This window comes from Centruroides vittatus, unplaced genomic scaffold, assembly GCF_030686945.1.
Source record: "Centruroides vittatus isolate TY-2023 unplaced genomic scaffold, ASM3068694v2 contig_2696, whole genome shotgun sequence".
NCBI classification, from domain to species: Eukaryota; Metazoa; Arthropoda; class Arachnida; order Scorpiones; family Buthidae; genus Centruroides; species Centruroides vittatus.
Genome location: NW_027121716.1, coordinates 663,467 through 688,898, shown reverse-complemented (window position 1 = coordinate 688,898; position 25,432 = coordinate 663,467). Strand labels below are relative to the sequence as shown.

The following is a 25,432-nucleotide window of genomic DNA, read 5'->3' as shown; positions in this document are numbered from 1 at the left end:
ATATGAATATAAACGTACATATGATAAAATTATTATTTCAATGCCACAAAGAAGGCTTTAATGATTCAAATTACATTAAATTATTTAATTTTTAAAGTATAATTAAATATTATTTTCTTTTTAATTATTTTACATGTAAATGTTTATTCTCTATAACATGAAATTTCATTTAATTAAAATTATGTTATTCAAACAAAAACTTTGAAAAGGAATATTTTGAGACTCAATATTATTTATGCTGTAATTAAATAAAGTTTTTTTTTTCCTTTTCTGAAGTTGGGATGAAAAATGATTTAAGATTAAAAAGAGAAATAAAAACTTATTTTGAACATTCTGTAATTATTTTACTGACTTAAATTGTAGACTTTTATTATTGACATTACAGTAAGACAATGATATATTTAAAATCAATGCTTTTCACTAAAGAAAAATTTTTCTGGAACATGTGATTTGTTTTTAAGAAGAAAAAAAATCAATATTATAAAAATATAATTTTAGTTCAAAAGGATTAAACTTACTGATAAGAATTATATTTGAAATGGTAATAATTTAAAAAGTTCTTAATTTTGTATTTTGTTCAAAGAAATTATCATTTTTATTTTATACAGAAAAGAATTCTGGAATAAAAGGCATTACAGTCTATTTTCAGGTTTAACAATCAATTCAGAAATGTTATAAAAGTTATTTAATATAAGATGTTACCTAATAAAAAAAAACTCCTATTTGACTTCTATAAAATTGTCTTGCAACAATAATGACAATAAAAAAATTATTTCATAAATTTGACTTTTGGCCTTTGTTTAAACTGTGAAGACTAAATATAATCAGCTTTTTGTTTAGAAATTGATATAAATATTTACCAAATTTGTCATTAGATCTATACATATATATATGAGCCTTTGCAAATTTCTTTTCTTTGTGAATACCAAGAACTTTATCAGCTCTAGAATAACAACTGAACTAAAGTCAATGAAAAGTTATACTTTATTTCTAGATTTCAAGATCAAAATTGATCTTTAGATGGAAAACATTTTTATAACAAGAACTATATGTAAAAATCTATAATAATTTGCAAAACTAAATAAACAAACCTTTAAAATCTAGTAGTAGTTAATAAACAAATATTTACAGTTATATTAGTAGCCATCATCAGATTCGAATACAGATGATCCCAAAGACCTATATTTGAATATCATTTATTATGAATACATTTAAATTCAAAATAAGAATACAATAAAATTATTGTTAATTTTTATATTCATTAATGATAATATGTAATGTTAATGTTTAACATATCTATAATTGAATCTGGTGGTGGCTACTAATTTTGATAGCCAAAAAATGTTTCTTTAAAATTCAGCAGCAGTTTTTTATTAAACATTCATTTATTTATATTATTTGATCCAGCAAACTGCAAATTATTAGTGATAAAAAATACTTATCAGTATACTTGGATTTAGATTCAGGTATACATTTGAAATTATACATACTATTTTCTATTAGTCAATCATTTCAACAGTTTGTTTATTTTTCAATCTAAACTATAAGATTATTAGGTATTTTCTTAGTTTAAAATGGTTTCTCCAATATATATATCTACAGTATTTTCAGTTACCGTATTTTACGGACTATAAGATGCACTTTTTTCTTCGAAAAATTGCCTCCAAAATTCAGGTGCGTCTTATACTCCGTAGCGTCTTATAGGTATTTTTTAAAAAAAATTGCTTAAAAATTAAGGTGCGTCTTATAGTCTGTAGCGTCTTATAGTCCATAAAATATGGTAATATATCCAAGACTGTACTAACTATAAGCTCAAAAAATTGCTTAAAAATTAAGGTGCGTCTTAACTGATCTAGAGGCCGAATGGAGAAATATCCCTAAGATACTTTATTGCTAACATAAGCTTCAATATTTCTCTCAAATAATTCATTTCTTTAATAATTAAAATATAAATATAACTTTTATATATAATTTATTTCATTAAATTTTATACAGTTTATACATTTTATTATATTTATTTCAAAATTTCTTGTATGTTTTATTTGTACTTATGATATCTACCATTCATAAAGTGTTAAAGGTTTTAAGGGTGGTTGAGTTTTGATGGATATCCAAAGAAGGGAGGGGGTTATGGAAATTTAGACAAACTAGAACAAGACCAGGAGGGGAAGTAAAAATTTCAAGAAAAACATGGATGTAATGTATGGACAACCCCTATCTTTCAAACAAAAATATGATAGGTAAACACACTGTTTAAATATATTCTTAATTTTTATTAATTCTTTTTAAATGTAATTTGTATGAAGTTCTTTTAAGATAAATGTTGATGTTTACTGCATCTAATCACAAATATTTTTATTAGTAGTCTAAAATTAAAAACATTTTGAAAAATATGAAATTTATTGCAACTGCAAAATTTGATAATGTCTTTCTTGATGAGTACAACAAGTGGAAATTAATAATCATAAAATGCAGTTTTTTTATATTAATATCATAATGAGGATAGTCCAGATACAGACAAATGCTTTCAGACAATTTCACATACAAAACACACACAATTCAACGTTAACAACTAGGTAATGAAATTCAGAAATTTCATATGTTAAGAGATTATTTAATAAAAAAATTTACTAAATAATTTATTTGTATAGAAAGAGTAAAGCATATAAAAAACTATACTTTGATATCTCTAACATTCACATAATAAAACACATAACTTGCATTTTATTACAAACTATTCATTGATTTTTAAAAATATTATATAAATTATATATTTTAGTCAAGACCTATAAACATATATTTACCTTTTTAAAGTTACTAGAGTTCCTGTTAACTTTTTACATCTACGAAGCGCAGTTTCCAAACGATCAGGTTCTTCTTTCAAAAATCTATAATTAAAAGTATACAATTTAAAACTGTACTCTTTTGTTATTATTTCAGAAAATGATATACATAAATTGTTTATTTTTTTTATATTTATGAAAAATATATTTAATAATAAAATATCTCACTTCTCTTCTTTGACAACCATTTCCATTTCTGCTGTCATAACAGATTTCAAATTTTCTTGAAGATTTGGAAATCGAGCTAAAAATATTCATAAATTGAAAAATAAAAGATTTTAAAAGGCAATTGGTAAGATTGTGGTTTAAATTTTATATTCAAGTTTCTATTTATTGTCTAAAATTAAATATTTAATTTTAATTTACTATCCTTAGTAGAAATTAATTTGATTTTCATTACTTGAAAAGTTTAAAAGCATATTATTTTAAAGGAACCTATATAATAATATGTACTGTACAGTACCTAGAATATATATATATATATATATATATATATACATATACACACACACTAGTTCTGTGACAACATATTGAATACAAAGTAAATGTATCATGAATAAAATGATGGTACACTATAATCATTTGTCAAATAAGAATTGTCACAATAGAATCCAATAACATCTCTACAGAACTGTCAACAATGATAAAGTGATTTTACTTATCAAAGATTGTCTACTTTTGGATATGTTGCAAAGATTATATTGTGGCATGTTTTATATCTCACGTTGTATGCAAACTGATCAAAAATAGATTACATAATCTGTAAAAATAATCTTATTTTCCCAATTTTGTCTATTTTTGTTTCGGAAAAAATAAGTAAATTATATAAATTGCTAGTTTTACTTTTACGTAACACAAAGTATACGCAAATTAAGACATGCTGCTGTCATGATAAAAACCACTACAAAATTCAAAAAGAATAATTATCAAATGCAATTAAAAATTCTTTATAATTTGGTAAAATTTTAATGCTAATGAAAATGTTTCTATTTTAGTCAATTATATTCAATCAGAAATTTGCTTATTATAGCAAATTTTCTGTAAAAATTGAAATTTTATAAGAATTTTTCTTTAAATAAACTAAATAAAATTTTTACATTATAATTTGAAATAACTCTATATAACAATTCGTTTATTATATTGTAAGCAGATATAGATATGTTTAAATCAAACCAAAACACAATTCTTTCAATAAATTTTATATAAGCTTAAAACACAAAAATGCTCTTAGGAATTCTTTATAGTTGGACATTTCTTTAATGGAGGGTTTTTATCTAACTTTATTTCTATATCTTTGTGTGATTATGATGGGTTGAAGTTTCATTGCCATGATAAATACAAATTATTTTTTATATTTGATAAATGATTGACAACATTTATCTAAAAGAAAGATTGAAAAATCCTGTGTTCTATCTAAAATGCATAAAATATATTTTCTTAAAATTACCTTTTAAATCGGCTACAGTTTTACTTGCACGACTAAGAACGAGAGCCATACTTTCTACGTCGCTCATGTTAACTCGACATCTTCGATTGATTACGTTTCCCCTCAGTTCCTCAACTTGGCTTTCTAGTTCACTAGAAATTATTAAATTTTTTATAGAATAAATTTATTATAAATATAGAATCTAATCAAAACTTTTTATTAAGAAAAAATATCTATAAGGTTGTAAAATTGAAAAAAAATTACCTCATAAATATACATGCATGTATAGTTTTAAACATTATTATTATTTTCAATAAAATTTTTAATTAATATTAAAAGAGTAAGATTATTCTTACAAATATTCTTTTTTTTATATTAATAAATATACTTTATTCAAAATTAATTCTTACGACAGATCTTTCTCTAATTGAGTAACATCTTGTCTATAAAGTTCTTCTTCTCTAGAAACTCTTAACCTTTCAGCACATACTTGATCTTCACCCACATGGGCAGATGCCAACATTGACTATAAATAGAATATTGATTTTAAAAAAAACCACAACTTATAAAAATAAAATTCATGTTTATAAAGTTTGTCTGTATAGCTAACAAATATATAAATTAAACAAACTCTTCTATTTTAAAAATTTATTACCTTTATTTTAAGGCAAGTTTCCCTCACCGTCTCCCTAGCAGTCACCGCTTGAGCTTGTGCCATTCTTCGTAAATTACGAACTTCGACTCTAAGATCTTTGGTTTGTTTTCTTAGATGACGTAATTGGAGATATAATTCAGGCGTTAATTCTGGAAAGGGTTAAATTTTAAAATTGCAGTGAACACTTAGAAACACTGTCTTCTACATACAGCATTATGAGAAATGTTTAAAATGCATAATACTGTGTTTGAAGACAAAGCTGTAGAAAAACTAAAATATATTAATTTACAAATACATATATTATGTATATAGATTTATTTTATTTAACTGAAAAGTTTAAACTTAAAATTTTTAAATATTCTTAAAAAGAAATAGTAAACCAAAGTTTAAAACTATTCTTTGAGTTTAGTTTAAACTCAAAGGATAGTTTTAAAAGAGGAAGAAAACAAGACATGATTGATTTAATGAAAAAGCACCTTAATGGGCAATGCCTAGCTAGATTTATAGGTAATAGGACAACGATACCTTTAACGTTACCAGTAGAATAAGGACGTACATCTATGGCACCTGCTGGTAATAAACTGGGTTTGGGTGGTGGGGCAGGTTTTAATGATCCACTGCCACGTACTTCTCTTTCTGGAGGTCAAAAGTTAAGAAATAAAATAAAGAATTCTTTCATATGGTGAAAATGATTCAATTCTTGATTTTTTTATACTTTGTATTTAGGTCTGAGAGTGGATCTAAAACTTATTCTTGTGCATTGATATATTTTACTTAAATATATATGAGATGAGCTTAATTAATAATTTTTAATTTATTACTTTTAGGAAGTTAATGTTTGCAGCAATGTTCTGAAAGAATAAATCTTGTTTTTTTTTTTCATAAAATAAAATAAATTATATATAAAATGCACACAATGTATAAACAAATATAAATAAAACTTAAAAAAATTATAACCTGCACTACTAATTATCGCATAGGTATTGAGCACAGAGGATTTGGGTTAATTTGGGAGGGAAAGAAGCATAAATTTGCCATTAGTCATGCTGTTTCTAATCTACTCTGTTACGTGCAGTAAATTAAAACTTTTTCATAAAGTAAATCAATAAATATATTGTTTTATTTTTTAACTGTCTTAACTGTGATATAGTAACTGAATGACTTTATCATTGAGCATGTATTAATTTATTTTAATACATTTTCTGAGATTAGTAAAATAAAATCAAAAGATGTTATTTCTACTTTTAAAAAAGGGTGTAAAATTTCACTGAAGTTATTTCAAGTTTTCCAAAGCATCAAGATATTGATGGTTTCTCAAATAATACCTTTTATGAAAAGAAAATTCATCAGTAAGTGTTGAAAGCTTTAACTATAAAACAAAGCAGTAAAAATAAAAAGATAAATGTATAAATAAATCACTTAGGAAAAGAGTTTAGTTGATAAAATATTCATGCAATAATTAAGCACATATTTAGTTTATAAGAGTTTTTTAATTAAAAAAAATAATGAAATTAATTGCACATGCCCAAAAACCATTGCAATAACTTCATGCAGGCATGAAAACAAACCTTGCAGGGAGACGGCTTTACATTCTGAACTATCTTCTTCTTCACCTTCCGCTGGAAATGTAGTGAGTGGGAATTAGTGAGTTCTCATTATAACGCTTCACATAAACAAATGTAATTTATCTATAGTATGTTTATAAAAGTGTTTTTCTTTAATAGGTAAGGTCTCAAATTCTTCATTAACAGTTTGATGACACAAGAATAATTTATTACAGCATTTTCTGTATTAAAACTACAAGAATTAGTAATGATGCCACAAGAATTGATATTATATCCACTTGCCTTAAATTATCTCAAGCATTCTATAATAATAAAATTATTTTATACTTTTATTTAAATAATTCAAAAAGCAAGAATATATAAAATATATATTAAATTGATAGCTTAATGAACAATCATAATAATAACTTTGAATGATTAAAAATTAAAATTTTTATTTTGCATTTTAATTTGTGAAAAGTACCCTAAAAAGGTTATTTAAAAATAAAACGTGCAGTAAATTGATTGTTTAATTATGTTTGTGATTCATAATTTAAAAAAAAAATATAATTATAACAAATTACTGATATATGGTTAATAAGTACTGTACTATTAAGTATGCATGTGCGAGTAATTGAATTTCAAAACTGAAAAAGCTTTTTTATTTTCTTTTTAATGTTGCTCCAAATTAGATTATATAAATCAATCTTTATATAAAAATGCATGGTTTTTAACAAAAAATATTTGATAGAATATGTTTTATTAAGTAAATATTGTGCGTGCGCACTCAAAAAATATTTGAAAAAATTTCAAACATGAATTTAATTAATTACAATAAATTTTATTATATTTTGCTTTATTCTTTTAAATAAACTATACAAATTATATATGTGTGTGTGTGACAATCTTTGTATGGATACAGTAAATATATATTAAGTAATTATTTTAATTTAATATATTCATTAATTCTGTCAAATATATTAAATTATATACAATTTAAAATTTATAAAGATGTATTTGCATATCTAAGCTTATAAAATTTAAAATTTACTCATATATGTAATTTTCTCAAATTTATTCTGTTTAACTGTGATATACTGTATTTAAATTCATTTAATAACTTAATTTCAGTGAATTTTCTAAAACATGCATGCAGTGATAACAAAAAGACTGTAATTTATGACTACTTGCATTACTTTTCAATAGAAATCAATAGAGCATATGTAAGTCTACTTTCTGCTATACTAACTATAGGTTTGTAACTATGACTCTAAACAAAATAATATATTTTTTAGATAACTAAATAAATCAAAAAATATGTAAAAAAGTAATGGATGCAAGCAAATTTTTATAAAGGAAAAACATGGCATAGATAGATGGTATCTTTGGTGAAACAGGAGAATCATTTATCAATCACGTTACAACACATCATTCTATTATGTTTGTGGTATCCTATTCTGAACTTTTCTACAAGATAATGATCGTTGCTCTGTTCAAAAACCATGATAGGACTTCAATTTTTCTCCAGTGATTCACTCTCTACGCCTAAAATCGATCAACATTATAAGCATACCTGATCTTGTAGTGGAGTAGTCTAACAACTAGAAATTTAGATAATCCTTTGTTTTAAAACTAATGGAAAAATAGAAAGAAAAAAAGTTGAATAATTCAAAAATTGCAATTTGATTTCCTAGTCTTACATTGTTGCATGCACATAGTCTAAAACGGCAGAGATCAGATATACACTATCGATTGTTTGCGATAGGAATCATATAACGTAAATCTAGATTAAAATTATTTCTATCTCGTCTTTGTAATATAAGAAGAGTTTCGAATAGAAAGAATGTAAATATACATTATGTTGTAAGATATTCTTCTTTTTGCATAATAACGTACGACTATTTTTTTCCTTATCTTGTAAAAAGGCTTATATAAGATAGGAATAATACAAATTAATTTCTTCTTATGTAGGGTTAATTATATTATCCCAAACCAAAATCTGCTAGGCCGAATTTTATATTTAAAAAAACTATTGGTAAAATTGAAGAAAATGTCATTCGAATGCTTTTTAAACCTACCATGACGTATCTCTTTTACCAGTTCAATATCCCTTGTAGGAATCTGATCTTGTTTTCTTCCTGGAGGTGCTGTTAAGGCTTTCTGAACTAATCCAGTAAGATTAGCTAACTGACGTTCCATGTACTCCATCCTCATTCTAAATATAGAAATAGTTTAGAAATAAGTTCTATCATTTAATTTTTTGTTATTTTATTTACTTTTTTCTTTGCTGCTAGTCACCACTTGCATTTCAATGACGAAAAAGGACATTCACCTTGCTTCTTCATCTATAACTGGAGTAACGCTCCCAGACCTTGTACCATAAATCCTTTCCCCGTAATAAGTACTACTGTCATCGTACGATGATGGTGTGCTACTACCAAAACCTGGGAAACCTCGCTGATGGTCTGGTCTCCTTTCGGGGGAGGAAACGTACCCTGCTTCATGAGTTCTTCTCTCCGGAGATGAATGGTATGGCAATTCGTAACGTCTCTCTGGAGAAGACTGATATGATGGGGTACCTGCTGCTGAATAAGGTCTCTCCGGTAGTGCCCTGTACGCCCCTTGTGGTTCGTGACGCCTTTCTGTAACGGTAATGAATCCCATGCTAACTAATAAAAGACTTTCACAAAGTTTTCTGGTACTTTTATTTGTTTAAGGTCTTTTTATTAAGCTCACCAAGTGTTCTGGACTGTGTAGATCTTGTGGATGGGATAGCGGGCGATGGACCGGAAGGTGCTGGAGTCGAACGCACGCCCTTTGAAAGAGGCACCATAGCCTGCTGGAAAGACCTTTGTGGTTTAGGTGGTGGTTGATTACTTCCTATCATAATGTTCAAAAATACATATCGAGTTACAATTATATAATTTCTATTTTAATAAAAGCATACTAAAAAGATTAATAACGTTCAGCAAACGTATAATTGGTATATTAATCAACAAGCATTATTTACAGCAGCAAAACGTGTTATTTAAATTGTTTAAGTTCGATCAAATAAAAGTTTGAAATCTAACAGATAAATAAGCGATAATGAGCTACGGAAAGCGTTAGAAAGAAATAATTCTGTTATTTATATATCCATAGGCCTAAAGTATGCTTCTATAATCACTAAAACTTCGAAAGAAGTTGAGTCATAACTACGGATATATTGTATTATTATAGCCTATGTTTCCCGATAATTATAGCATTTACAGTTCTACAAATCAGTATGGGGGTTTATCACAACAGAAACAACCATTTAAAAGAAATCTTACCAGGAGACATAGAAAAACCTGAAAATCTTTCAGGAGGTACAGGAGGTACCGGGTATGGTTTTGTTCGAGGATACGTGAAAGGCGATCCTGTGATTGAGTCAATAATTACAATTAAGCATAAATCTTATTATTAAAATATTCGCAAATTCCAGACTGGTTCTCCATAACTTATCATTTTAAACTGGTGTTTTTTATTATTAGTTTTGCGTAACTATTCATTTCTATACAAAGATTTTCCGAAATGCATATGACAAATAATATACAACGCGATATAATATCGATGTATAGTTCTATATAATGAAAATAATCTTGAATTATTTGTATTATATCGCAAGTACACATATATTTTGGTAGCCGAATGTACCTTATTTAATTTATGAAACTTTCAATCTTATTATATTAGTCTTTATATATTGTGGAAGGTTACCTAACATTTACATATACAGTAAATTTTGTCATATTGATATATATGAATAACTTATATTAAATTGGATTATGTAGATCTTATTTATAGCATATTGAATTTATTTTCATTATAAACAAGTTCTTATGCATCAATTTTATTTAATTTATTTGATATTTTCATTCTTTCAGTGTTGTTTAAAGTAAACAAACAAATCTAAATATTCATGTAGATTCCAATTTGTTTTCAGTTCTGATAAATACGTATTAAAGAAATAGATTATTTTTAAAAAATAATAAATTTATACTTTATTACATATATATCTTACATATGTTTGTTTTTATAATCCTATAATTAGGTTTATTCGGCGTGTAATTACCAAAATATGTTATCGGTAAATTGAGAATTTATTCTAGTTTTTCTTCAATATCTCATTAAAAATCTTAGTTAATTACATTTAGTAATTACTTTGAAAAATTCGTTAGGGAATATTTTTATACGTTATGAATTACCAAGTTTTAAAACGTAACTATAAAACTAACGAATGGTTTCGATAAATATCTGAAGAATATTTATTTCAATTCATGCGAGTTAAGGTTAACCTTTACTAAAAATAAATATAATTACTTCGTTATGTATAGTAAATGTTTATACAGTAAAAGGCACTTCGAATACTTTACATTTTTGTATTTAAAGGCTTTTAATAATTATTAAAGAAATAATACTAATTCGTTAAATTTTACGTTTACGTTAATTCATTCGATCAATTTCGTTTCTTCCATTCACGCAAAAAAATTAATCAATTACATTCATTTGTGAATGAAAAGTTGTAAATTTTATCTATTTTCAATTTTTTACGTTAATTTTATAAATTTTAATAATAAAATTAATTCGTTATACAAAATCGACCTTAATTATTTAATTTTTTAAATGAAGCTTGTTAAATTTTTTTAAAACCACTTACCTGGAGGTGGTAATGTTTGAGATTTCTGTCTTTCTGAACTTATAGGAGAAAAGGACCTGTTCGAATTTCCACGTGGTAGAGTCTGATTACGATTACTGTTACCTGTATACGGAATCAATGCACCATAGTAACTGGAGCTTTGGGGCGTTTTCGATGTCTACAAAGAATAAAATGCCGAACAAACATTTAATATTCGTGTGGTTATATAAATCTAAGATATCGATATACGGAATTGCAGAGGTTTTACGTAACAGCAATTATATTATTGAAGTAGCGTAAATTTAGCATCAGACGTCTTGCTTTTGTAGAACCCAAAAATTCGATATTTTAGTAATTTTTCTAACGAATATATTAAGAGAGAAATAAATAAAACCACCATTAATTACAGTAATAAGTGCTACTCTGGCATAATTTAATTCTATTTTATTCCAAGTCAATTTTAAAGTATTCTAAACGGAAGTGCATAAATAACAACGTCCTTCAACTCTTAGTCATTGTACCGTTTTGAAATATTTTAAAACTGGGCACATTGTCAATTTGTTGCACATGAAATCTTATTTATCCAATCATAAAATATATTTATTTCTAAATTTACAACGCCTTAATAAGTTCTAAGTATCGGATATCAATTCTAAAAAATAATCATAAATTTAATGATTTCGAAACACATTCGTTGAAATTTTTTTTTTAAATATAATAATTAAGAAGAAGTCTCAAAGCTTTTCATCATAATTAATGATAATTTTAAACGGATAAGTAAATAGAAGAGTGATAGACTGTCAAATTACCGAGTGATATAAGGGGACGAACTTATTTTATCACCCGAGTTTGCGTGCCAAATTTACACTGTTTACCATTTAAATCAGAAACATGAATAGAAATTACATTCTCTCTGCTCTAGATATCGATTAAACATTATACTTTATCGGTATTAAACAGATAAAAAATAATAATTTTTTTCTCGATTAAAATATAAGATCCATAAAAAATAATTATCCTCATATAACTTGGCATTTTTGCTAAATTTAGAAAACCTGTTAATACTTGACTTCATCCTGTTCTTCCTTAATACTTGTTTTATCTAATTTTTATATAATAAAATCTTATCTAATGACAAACATAAACGAGTAATTATCATTAAACGTTTTTATATATATTCTTTAATTAAATTGTTTAGTAGAAACAAAAATAAGCTAAAAATTAATTATTTTAATTACGATAAACAATTTATTCTTTAACTATTAAATAAATAAACTTATAATTAATCAAAAATTAATTGTAATACCTGTTCGTGATCTCTATACTAGGCTAACGCTGCAGTATCCTAACGAAAGTCGAAGAAAGGATGAACTGAACGAAGAATTTTCGACACAGGAAGTAACTGCTTTTAACGAGGAACCAATTTGGTTCTGCCAAGACTGACTCAATACTATTATAAACATACCTCCCGCTACTTAGCAACAAAACCGAGACTTACCAGTTTCGTCTTTTTAAAATTTATTTATCATTAATTACGTATTTAAACGTTTATGATCTGCAAGAACAGTTTAATTAAAAAAACAATCTAACCTTTGTTCTGTGTATGTGCTGTGATTGATATTCTGAATCAAATTCTGGTTCGGAGAAGTAACTCATATCTTGATCCCAAGTGCTATAAACACCTCCTCCATTAACGTCTTGCTCATAAATTCGTACTACAGATCGGTCTCTAATATCCCTATTTTATTTCATAAAATAAATAAATTTTTAAGTGAAAGATTTATGTAAATCATCTAAAATTAATATTTTTATTATATTTTCCATTCTTTGTTAAAGTCAGATCTTTCTAGATTACAAACTACATGCAGTGGCATGTAATACAATTATTCTCTGAAGTGGAAGGTAGCCAACAGCCTAATAATATAAAGAAACTGTTTGAATTGGCTTAGTCAAACTGTGAATGGAGCCATTCAATGTACTGTACAGTACAATACAGGAGAGAGTTTGTGAGAGGGATAGGAAAAAAAAATATATAATAATTTATGTTCTTATACATTTTTTAAACAGAATTATTTATGAATAATTGTATTCAAATCTAATTTTTATGACAGTTTTTGAGATTTTATTAAAACAAATTACCTTGTATAAAACATATTAAACTATAAAAAATTAATAATAATACACAATAGATAGGCCTAATTACTAGAAACTTTAGAATTAGTTTAAAGGATTAAATAATAAAAATTCTTAAAAATAATTTCCTAGCACAATTTAAAGGGATTAATACTTAATGAATTTTACGCTATTGACGTAATAATTATTTAAATACATAATTATTTTTAACAATAATAATTATTATATCATTAAATAAGGATATTTAATTTAACAGTATCAAGTTTTTAATTAGTAATTAGTTATTGTTATTTGTTACGTTACTGCACGTAATAAATAATTGTTGTTTGTTATATTAGAGTCGGCTTATTATAGTTTGATGATGTAATGAATCGTATTACAAGCGGTATTATATTAAATCGATTTATTTCAAGAACAGACTTCAAATTTTATAAAGAAATTCTTGGATTATATAACTTAATTCTATAATCAAAGAATTATACCTGAGATCTTCCAATTCGTAGAACATATCTTTAGCAGGATCGTGAATGTAGATTCGAATATGAGGAGAATCAAGATATTCCATTGTTAGCTGTTTTGGGAAGGAGCGCACAAACAAAGCTTTAACGGTATCCATAGAGGTTATCTCGTTGGGCAGAAGAGCCCGTTTGGTTTCGCTTAAATATTGCAAGAACACCAAACCTGTAGGAAAAATAAAAATACATTTTAGAAATATCGATTTAAATTCGAATTTACCAAAGAAATATAATCAAATTCACCCGATAATCCTGCATAACCGCTCAGTTTAATGCTAATTTCAATTTGGTATACAATGAAACTTTCGGATTGCAATTAAAATACAGATATTAAATATTTATCATATAAATTTTTCATTTAAAAAAAAAAGAAAATTCTTACTGAATATTACATTTTTATATAAATAAATTCAACTGGAGAATGTGAAAACGGAAAAAATCGGTTGAAGATTCTATCGACATTTATCATCAAAATTTCCAATATATCAGATTTTCGGGACACGTTTTTCGGACCAGAAAATGACGTGGAATATTTTTCTTACTTTTTAAAACAGAAAAAAAGTCTCACGAAGATCGTTAACGAGTTAAATGAGAAGTTTATTTTTTCAAAAATAATAGGGAAAAAAGTAAGACCATTGTTCAGTAGAAGAAGGAAAGCATTCAATCAAAGTACTGTACGACAAAGAATAGTCTCAAATTAACTCTTATCGATGAAATTTGAGGCAAATAAATTAATTAATTTACACGTAGGAATTTTATATAAAAAGAAAATTGGGTAATAAAAGCTGGCCGATGTGAAAATACACGCGCGCAATTCTTTCAAAGACATTTTTGCCGAAAGCATTTAGATTATGATAAAAATGTCAGCATCCATTTACTATAATTAATTAGTAAACATTATACAGAAACTTCAAGTTTGATGCGGATATCCGTTAAAGTAGGTACGGTACGACATTGAGTAAAAGCTGGTAATGGCGGTTTGCCACTCCATTAAATTGGAATAAAGTCTCGTCATTAAAACAAATGTGACAGAAGAAGGTGTCATCCGCATTTGCTAACATCATTCTTCTACAAAATTGCATTTTACAATTCTAACCGGTCTTTTATCTCTCGTCGATTTTAAGAATTTCACTTTTACGTGCCGTCTTATGAATGGGATTATAATTTCTCTACTGTCAAACTTTTGAAAGTGGATAAAGTAATAATTCCTTCGGAAACGATTCGAGAAATGTTTTCTTATCTACAATACATCCAACTGTTGTAAAAAAATTTGTCAGTGCTTTCTTACTGTTTTACAGTGAAGCATGTAGGGCTTCCGAGGGATTTTTGTCACGGAACTGTAGTGTAGTTTCTCTTCTTTATCGGAAAAAATAAGTTTACGTAGCTTTAACACTATCCAACTTGATACTATGAAAAATTTGCTCTGTCACAATATCATATTATGTTGAAATTTTCACAAATTTTCATGATATAGGTTGGAGAATACTGTAGTCGTTCGATTTCCAAGTTTACTTAAATAGATGTATCAGTGGCAAAGTATGAATTTCAAATGCATGACCTTATATCATTTGTTCTACTCTTGGATCAGCCTGCCAAACTTTCCGCTACCGTCCAAATCTAAAAAATATCAATAATTCATCCGAATTCCATTGATTATATTTTATCATATTTACCAATACTTCATCAATACTACAGATATGATAATATTATCAAACTTTAAGATGCTTTGTATTCTATACAAACTTTTTACCTTCAGATGAGGCTTATATATATTTCTATTCTCCTGAATAACTTATAATTAAGATAAGACTCCACTTATTTATTAATCTTTATTTCTTCTTACAATTTTCAGGTTATAAATACTGTTTGTAAAAACTTTTCACACTTCTCAATCGGCTACCAAATTTATTTTATTTACTTCCACGGTTTCTCTTCATTTTAAATTCTCTTTATCAGATCATTACGTTTGTCTCTTTGCACGTAGAAAAACCAAACAGATTAATCCTCAGATGAAGTCGAATTTACTTTAAAAAAAAGAAGAAATTAACAAAGAAAATATAAAATGGACGATTTAATTAAAGATCCTCGTGTTTCTTTTTACAGAAGTATTTACAACTAACAGCGATGATTCTTTTTTTTCGTCTGATCGTTTTTCTTAGTACTTGACAGCTAAAACTATTTGTCAGTGGACAGATATAGAACTAGTTTTTGTGATAAATACTATCCTGGGATTGCACAGCTCATTTCTCACAGTTTTAATTTGTTAGAAGAAAGACGTGCCGGGTTTTTAAGCGATAACATTCGATATCACTCCACTGAATATTAGTATATTAGGTAACATAGGATCCGATAACATAAATCAATTTTGAGAAACTTTAGATGATGAGAAACTTATATATCATATGTAGATGATCTTGATGATGGCAGGAGATATATGGATAAAATTAAAGATTTAACAGAAGATTACAATTGAGAGTTGTAACGATGGATACGTCAGTCTCTCTCTCTCTCTTTTCTGCATTTTCTTACTTTTAAAATATCCCAGAGTTCTCGATTATTTGAGAAAATTAGAAAAACAATCAGAAGTAAATATAAAAAAGTTTTAAGTTAATCAATGTTTTTCTTAGGTAAACTGTAATTGCATTTGTTCTTCTTTTAATATAATTTCTATTTATAACTTGATTATAATTTAGAGCGGTTGAATAAATTGATCTTAGTTTCCTCTGAAAAGATTTCTTTTGTTGTATCATTAGTACGGCCGGAATATAATTCTGATAAATGCTGTTGAAAGAATAATACAAACGGAGGTTTTCATTCGAAATTCTACTACTAAAATTGCTTTTTCGTAATTACTTTTTCTCATTTTGATAGCTTTTTAAAATATTTATACAGAATAAATCGAATATAATATTGAGAAAATGTAGAAAAAAATTAAATTAAATTTTAAAAAGGTATATAAACATGTTATCCTCTATAAAATCCAAGAAAACGTCTTAAACTACGATTGGTTTTATAAGTAATCTTAATGATGTTTAGTTGAAATGAAAGATTTAAATAATCACAAAATAAACTTCTTTCCATTTTAAAAATTTATAGCCAATCTTCATTGAGAAAACACACGTCCTAACTCATATCTTGCTAATTACCTTCACAGAAATATGTTAATTAAAGCATTTTTGTTTGCCATTTTCCAAGTTTAATATATTCATTTACCCTTTTACAAGCAGAAAGTAACTTTATTAAAATTATTTTTTTTAAAAATCCAGATTTAGTCCATTTTATTCGCATTTTTATGCATATCGTATCGATAAAATTCTGCAAAAATATTATTTTCAACGAGAAAAAGAACTCTCTACTCTTGTTCATCTTGGATTTCTCCACTAAAGTTTTTATTATGTGAAGCTATCCATCGATACAAGCCTAAAAATTCCACAGAGGAAAAAATATAATAATAATAATAATAATAATAATAATCTTTCTTTACATTCTTCGAACGAAATATATTTAAATAAATTTAAAATTTTTAAAATATGATAAAAATAACTTTCTGCATTTGCAAAATATATTAAAAGTTCGACAATGCTTTCGAGTTTGAAAAATGTTATTCTTTCTCTGATTGTAATATTCAAATCCACTCCCAAAAATTACTTTGGGATGTTGAAGCGGAATACAATTAATCTTTATCAATTCTTCAGCAAAATAAAAATTTACAATGAAGATTTATCGATAGATATCCTCCATTTTCCTATACATCATTAGAATCTGAGAGATTGAAAACACGTCCTTACAGTTTTAATATAATGGAATATTGTAATTTTAAGCAAGAAGATAAAGCACATTTTGAGATAAACGTAATATTTTATACATTAAACAAACTTAATATGCAAAAATTGTTTAAATTAATACATTCAAATTAGCTTAAAAATCCTTTAAAGACGTCGTTTTGATGGACCATTCAGCGAGGCATCAATCTACTGCTGTGAAGGATTCGGGTTCGAGTCCTATTCTGCTTCCTTATAATTTATCATGGGGTAGTTTTTTTTCCTTAGGCGTAATTTATCCTTTCCTCGTGTTAGTTAATCTTAAGCAGGTCAGATCATTGCAATGAACAGAACTGAGATAGGTTATCATCCATCTTCGATTGTTACACACTCCATTTGAAATTAGAGATAATTAAATGTTTTTACTAATTCTGGAGGTTAAAAATTATATTTTTTAATTATTTTTATGCTATTTTTTGACGCGTAAGATTGACAGGAATTTTTTTATTCGTCTTTTATATTAAAATGAATGGTTCATTAATTGCGTGCAAATTTTATCTTGCAGAGAAGATAATCGATAAAAAGAACAGGGAAAAAACAAATTTGTTTCGCATTCGATGCTCGGTTTTCATCAAAAATAAAAACCACTAAATTAATTGGAAGTTCTGACCAAAAAAACAATATTAAAAAACATAGAAGAAAATAGTCTTGAAATATCAGAAACTGTGTTTAAATTCTGTAGTTTTTTTGTTATTTTTTTACACTTAAAACATACTTTTGTAATTTTTATAACCATTTACAAACTGCCTGTTATATATTTTCAACTTGTAAGAGATTAGTAAATACGCTGCAGTAGCAGCTAGAAAATTAAATATTTTATAAAGAGTATTGCAGTGTTTCTATGAAGAAACTAATAGATATATCACAAGAGATTATCGTATATTTTATAAAGAGTATTGCAGTGTTTCTAAGGGATAAGAGATATTTTTATAAACGCTTGTCATACATTTCATATATTATCATCACATTCTTTATGAGACTAACTGATACAATTATTGTAACAAATTTTATTGACTTTAGCAAATATTCTATTAGTAAATTATCTACAATAAGAGGAAACGAAAGACAATCAGCATTAATATTTATATTTTTTAAAAAATTCGTATATTTTAGATGGAATCAGAAAATGTTTTACAAGACTAGATGGTATTTTATATGGAGCTATCATCTTTTACAATATATTATCACATATTTTATACGTTATCAGAAAATATTTTACGGGTAGCTCTCTATTTTAACTTATACAGGGCCATCACATATTTCATAGGGGACTAAGAAATGTTTACAGCGACTAGAACAAAATATATATTTACTCTGAAAACTGCCGTATATTTTTGGCTTAAAATTAACAAATTTTTTTATATAAGAACTATTTTTCAAGAATCAAATGAATATTTTGCTAGATAGATATTCAAATTTCTCATAAGACTTTTGATAAGAGAGACTTGTAAGTAATTCAGGTGTACTGTACATATAACAATGGACTATTCAATGTTTTTCTATAAGAGACTATTACATGTTTTATAAGGGTCGTCAAATATTTTACAACAGCCCGGAAATACTTTACAGGAGGACACGAAAAACTATAAAATTCTAGAATATATTTAACAAAAATTGATGAAATACACTATTCAGAAGCATACGAATCGATAAAATATTTACATTTACTCAAATTGTGTGTCGTATTTGTAAGAGATCTCGTAACTCGAGAGAAATTTAAGTTTGAAAATTATATTAGAAATATCTTAGGGAAAAGAGTAAAGAAAATGAAAACAGTAGGCTATTACTTACCAAGCGGTCTTTCCTGTGTCTTCGAAGGAGTCCTGACAATTGGTAAACTAGACCTAGCTTTGGCTGACCTCCTAAATCCAGTAGCTGATGTTTCCACTTCAGACATAATTCCAGGGTCGTCATCGTAGATGCTTGGAGGGGGTTGATATAGAGAATGGCTTCTTTGATTAGGTAAATGACTCTGAAAGTAAAATAAAACGTATGTAAATTCTAATTTAAATATTCAAATAGCATAATAATTATAAAATGAATGTGGTAATTTTCATTTGTATACATTTTTAATCCTTGTTAATGTGAATTTCTGTGAATATCCTGTTCGAGTTTTATTTTAATCTTAACACAAGTTTTATTTCAAAATATATTTTTAAAGCTTTCGTAAGCAATTTATTTCACTAAAGTCCACTTATTATCCATATTTACCATTCATTCTTTGAGAAATTCGGCTTTTTCGAGAATTTTGTAGGACCTCTCTTTTTGTGCGTGACAGAATCAAAGGTTAGAATTTCTCTTGCCTGATCCATTTGGCACGAAGTCTACCCAATTCTACACACAAGTTTCCATTTTCTCTACGTAATATGGTCTTCAAATGGACGTCTTTCTGTAATCTCTGACAGTTTCGTGTCGGCATTACACGATAATTTATACGAATTTCATTACAGTAGAACCTTTCTAGAATTTATGGAATTACAGATTTGTTGCTACCTTTATCATAAAATATAAGTTGTGGTGTCGATCTTACTTAGTACACACGATTCGATTAACATAATGAATTCTTGTAGCTAATATTGATAATGCTCGACACTCTTAAGTGTCACTAGTATTCTCTTCCGGTGTTTACAGCGTTATCTATCTACTTTAGCCATTCTCAGTGAAATAGATCGTAAGGGATGATTGCTGATGCTCTTCCTGTACTGAAGAGATTACTCCCGAGAAGTGAGAATAACTTCCTTTCATTATGGAACAAGAAAAATTTGTTTACACCAAATATCTCTCACATTCTTTATATAAATAATAAGCCATAATAACTTTTTTTTCCATTTAAATCTTGTCAAAGATATCAAATAAACGAGAGATATTGATATCTTTGTTTTGCTTTCGTGGTGAAAAATCAACTGGGGAAATCTTGAATAAATTACATTGTAGCATATAACAGATAAATTTGAAAAATAATTTTGAGACTTTCCTATAAATTGATTTATTCTTATGTAGGGTGCTTCAAAAAACATTATAGATACGTGGTAATAGTACACACAAAACCCGATAAAAACAAACCTCGGATCAAAAACTCAACCGTTTCTAAGATATTAACAGTTTTATACGTTAGTACCGTGACTGATTTATTGGTTTCTACGTATCGTGTGAGACGTGAAAAGAGAGGACGATTTTGCCAAATCTTTACCTAGATATTTACAGAAGGTGTTCCACGTGTCCTCCTTCCATTTCCATTCACGCTTGGCATCTTATTTTTACAGAGTGGAGAACTCTCGAAAATTCTACGTCTTTGTCAATTATTTATTTCAGAAACGGTCGAGTTTTCATGTTTACTAAAGTGTTTTTTTTTTTTCTATTCAGTATGGTATATGATATCTATTATTTAAAAACTAAATGTTTTAACATACTGTAGAAACCAAAGCCAAATGTAATAAAACCTGTCTAAACGGAAAAAGTCTTCGGTACGGAGCGACTTTCTGTGTTAAAAAAAGGAAAAAAAAAACCTGTTCAAAACGGAAATCTGCCAAAGCGAAAAAATATTCTGTACCGTGCGATTCCGGTTTACACAAGTTTTATCGTATTCTCATTATCCAATTAAAACGCGATGGATTTAACAGATAAAAGTGAAAAAATCTGATAAGCTGATGACATAAAATCTATTTCACCATGATATCGATTTAATCCAGATTCTCGAAATCTGTTTTTCGATAATTATTACTACTAAAATTAGAAAAAAATCCATTAGATCTAATATATAATCTGAGGTTTATTCTCACCATATGCAGTTTAAAAAAGCAAAATTTCATATAATTATATATTACGATATTTATATCTTTTGAATAAAATAATTCCTCAAAAATTAAAATTAAAAATTCTCTCTAGAATTAAGTGAAATAATCTTAAATTCTCCTCGTCTTAGGTAGCAGAAACCGATCTTTTCGATAGCAACTGCGAGGACGAAGAGTTCAAAAATCTAGTAAAAGTGAATTTTATATTTAAAGAAATCAATCTTTTCCAAGAATAAAATATATATATTACGATATGCCATAAATTATAGACTTCTAACATCACTTAGACAGACAAACAAATCAACAACATACATTTTTCGTTTGATTTTATGTAGTTTAGTAGAATAATATAAGATGCAGTTATGTAAAACTGGTCTTCCAGTAACATAAAATGTAGAAATTAATAATTAATGCTTGAAAATCGTATAAAATATCATTCGCGAAAGATCAACATAACATTTACATTTGAAAATTTCCTAATAAATTTAACACAATAGCCAAGCGCAATAAAAAAATAAAATAAAAAATTGAAGCCCACCAGTGGCCGAGTGGATAAAACCACTAGACACTGATAGTTGGTTGAGGGTTTGTGCCTGACCAACAGGCCGGTCACGTAGATTTTCCGGATTTTCATCACGTGTCTAACACCTAGATAGGGGCCACTTTCCGTAGAAAGTCTTCTCGGGAGACATCTTCCCTTGGCAGGTGGCCCATGTGTTGCGTTGCCTCATTCCATCAATCCAGTCGAAAAAAAACTGAGTGAAAGCAATTTTTATTATAATAATACAACTGATAAACATCGCAATTTTTATAGATTATCTATCGATTTATCGATTTTTGAAACATACACGAAATTCTGGTTAAGATGGTGTTAGAAATATCGCAACATACACTATCAAAACGTTAGCATAAAAATAAATTCGGATCCATTTATGTGATCCGAGATGGGATTTATATTTATATATAACCTACTGATATCAATTTTGATATATATAATATATATATATATATATATATACGGTTGATATATTTTTAATGTAAGAAATTCGCTTGATACAATTGATAACGAGTTCAGTTTTAATGAATTTTACTTAATAGGATTATCCAATTGATCTATTAGATAAGTGGATCGAAGACATCAGAGATAAGTGAATTAATTAACGTTTACAGTATAAGTTACGTCTCAATGTTTGATACGCAAACAAAGTTCTACTTACAATCAATTTATCAGAATATATTAGAAGAGATTCGATCAAATTTTTCATTTAACGAAAAAATTTGTAACTTGAAAATCAAATTATTCATTTTACCTAAGAAAAATAATTGATATATAACGTTTTTATATACAGAGTTTAATATCAAATATTTGTCATTTTTAAAGATACCAATTTAATAATTTCATTAATAACATGTAACAATTATTATAATCGATTAAGAAAACAGTGTCTTTTAAGAGTTATTTTATATAATTTTCAAATATTTTTTAATATAAATTTTTATCATCGTATGCCCGATATTTAAATCTGTTGAGAAGAGAAATTTGTTCCAATCTTAAATTGAAAAAACAAAGAAAGAATCTACATCTAATTCATTATTTTAAAAAAGAAAAAAAAATTGTAAAGATCTTTGACAGATGAAACTTTCTGTTTTACAGAATATTCTTTCTGAATTCTTCATTGATTTTTCAAAAAAAAATTTAAAAATTTCGTATATCACAGACGATGCCATGACACAATTTCGCGCGTCAATCGTCGTGCAGTAGCGATTTATTTTTTCTTTTTTCTTTTTTGGGCGAGTGTATAACCCATCGAATAGTTGTTCTGCATGAAGTATTTTTGGACATTTCGATGATCCGCTAGCTATCTGTTCGTTTTTTCGAATGTCCATCTGGATTGCAGCATCTTCCTACGATATATTCTCCCATTCTTGAGTCCTAGCAAAGAATAGACTAGACTGGCTGCTCTGTAGGATGTTCTACTCCGTTTATCCTACAATAAACAGATAAGAGCTGAATCAATGATCGGGATAATTCTTGATATGTCTTACATCAAATTGTAATTAAAACACTTTTGTGTACGTGCGAACACAACAGCTTGCAGTGCGTGAATGTCGTTCGATCGTAGCCGATTGAAGCTTATCCACGCCATCTTACTCGTTGAAAGATGCCGAAAATAAGCCAAACAAGGTAGTTTATCCGTGTTATTCACCCAATTATTGATGGTCTATTCGCTGTGTTTGCTATCCGAAAGCTGAAAAGCATGAAATTGCCGAAAATCTCTCTGTATCATAGTTTATAACCAGACTGCGATAGTCCCATCGTTTGTCTTTAGGAAATGGATTGCAGAACATATCATCAACACTCTTCATTGCCACATGCGGGACAACAAGCAAAGCTTCTTGGAAATCGATCGCTTGCTGATAAACGTGGACATCTCGAACTGCATCCGTACGAAATTTATCTTCATAAAGACAGACCAGTTGGCTAATTTCCTTAGTTAAACACCCTTTAAATTACCAGTTTGAGTTGCAAATATTCATTTTTGTTTTTTTTTACTTTATATTCCTTCCATTCCCGTGTCTTTTCAGACTTCATCCGATCATCCATCTTCTTCTTCAAGTTTAATTTGTCGTCCTATTCTGTTATCTTAGTAGATTGTTAGGCAATCTTATCTATCTTCTGTAAACTTCCATTCCCTGATTGAAAATTCAGTAAGAAAATCAAAAATAAAATTCTAAAAAAAGGGAATTCTTTTTATCTTTAAAAAAAAATTAATTCTTTTCCAATCAACGATTTCAAAAAATTCGATTATTTCAATTTTCCACTCCGAATAACAATTGTTAAGTTTTTTAAATAAAAAAATACGTCTTAATTAAATTCATGGAAAACATTCATTAAAATTCTCATCATTTTCATAACCCTGAAGATATTTTCTTTATTTAAATATTAAATTGATTAACTTTTAAAATATTTTCATTTTTACTTCCAGTATAAATAAACAAAAAAGATAATAATAATAATAATAAATATATTTTTAAAATAAATATTAATTTATTCTCCTTTAAATTAAATTTAAGTTATTCAATTTCTTATTATATTTCATTCAAAGCAGAAAATATCTGATTCCCCTAATTTCCTTTTTTTAATCAACAATTGAATTAAATTTTCATATTTTTACAATTAGCTAAAGGTTAAAAATTTAAAAATATGTGATTTAAAAGTCAACAGTTTAATTTTCTTTAATCTTCTAAAAACAAAAGGAAAGATAAAAGCAAATTTTACACAGAAAAAAAATGAAATTAATGGGATGAAAAGGAGGGAAAAAATTGTCATTAATAAATAATGAAAAATAATTTTAAATGTTAGTTCCAGTTTTAAATATATATAATATAAAAAATAATAATAATTTAACCCAAAAGTGCAATTTCTTGTCGGTTATATAACCTTAAATTTAAATTTTTTCCGATTTATTTCATTTTTAATATCCCTAAATTAGTTTAAATGTTTTCCAAAGAAAAAAACATTTAAATTTCATTATCAAAATTGAAAAAAAAATAAATAAATAAATTACAAGGAATTTACTTGTAAAATTTTGTTTATTTTTATTAGTTTTTTGAGCTTTTTTCAATGAAAATTATATTTTGATTTCATTAGTTAAATGTATATAATAAATACTTAATGAAGTTGTAATTGGAACAAATTTTTTAAAAATGAGTACTTCAAATTTATAATTATTATTAACTTAATTATAAGCTTAAGTTTTATTAAATTGATTCTCGTAATTATACACAATTTTCAAATTTCATTAAACATTTATTTTGTCCAATTATATTATAAACTAATAATATAGAAGAAAAGATTATTTAATTGAATGATGATCAGTTCTTTATTTTCGAGAGTGGAACAAGTAAATAATCAGATAATTTTATCAATTTACTTCAAACAAATGTATCAGATTACCTAATTGCAATAAATCTTCTACTCATTTCACTTATTAATGATGTTTCTTTAATTTTCTTATGAAGATTCTTAAGTAACTACAGATTTAT

At 26.7% G+C, this 25,432-nt stretch overlaps 1 protein-coding gene across 15 annotated transcripts in view; it reads right to left on the bottom strand.

Moving 5' to 3' along the window:
* The window catches only part of LOC136971727 (coiled-coil domain-containing protein AGAP005037-like), a 172,481-nt gene that overhangs the window by 8,254 nt on the left and 138,795 nt on the right, over nucleotides 1-25,432 (bottom strand). For 11 of the 15 annotated variants that reach the window (XM_067266209.1, XM_067266221.1, XM_067266207.1 and 8 more), the window contains 15 exons: nucleotides 19,386-19,566; nucleotides 13,741-13,939; nucleotides 12,716-12,863; nucleotides 11,147-11,303; nucleotides 9,780-9,866; nucleotides 9,205-9,348; nucleotides 8,801-9,137; nucleotides 8,547-8,683; nucleotides 6,493-6,543; nucleotides 5,450-5,560; nucleotides 4,925-5,073; nucleotides 4,680-4,795; nucleotides 4,291-4,421; nucleotides 3,012-3,087; nucleotides 2,805-2,888 (listed from right to left, as the gene is read on the bottom strand). In XM_067266209.1, the coding sequence (XP_067122310.1) occupies nucleotides 2,805-2,888; nucleotides 3,012-3,087; nucleotides 4,291-4,421; nucleotides 4,680-4,795; nucleotides 4,925-5,073; nucleotides 5,450-5,560; nucleotides 6,493-6,543; nucleotides 8,547-8,683; nucleotides 8,801-9,137; nucleotides 9,205-9,348; nucleotides 9,780-9,866; nucleotides 11,147-11,303; nucleotides 12,716-12,863; nucleotides 13,741-13,939; nucleotides 19,386-19,566 (2,108 nt within the window). The remainder of the gene's footprint in view (nucleotides 1-2,804; nucleotides 2,889-3,011; nucleotides 3,088-4,290; nucleotides 4,422-4,679; nucleotides 4,796-4,924; nucleotides 5,074-5,449; nucleotides 5,561-6,492; nucleotides 6,544-8,546; nucleotides 8,684-8,800; nucleotides 9,138-9,204; nucleotides 9,349-9,779; nucleotides 9,867-11,146; nucleotides 11,304-12,715; nucleotides 12,864-13,740; nucleotides 13,940-19,385; nucleotides 19,567-25,432) is intronic. The other 4 variants (XM_067266208.1, XM_067266222.1, XM_067266211.1 and 1 more) reach the window with 3 other exon arrangements.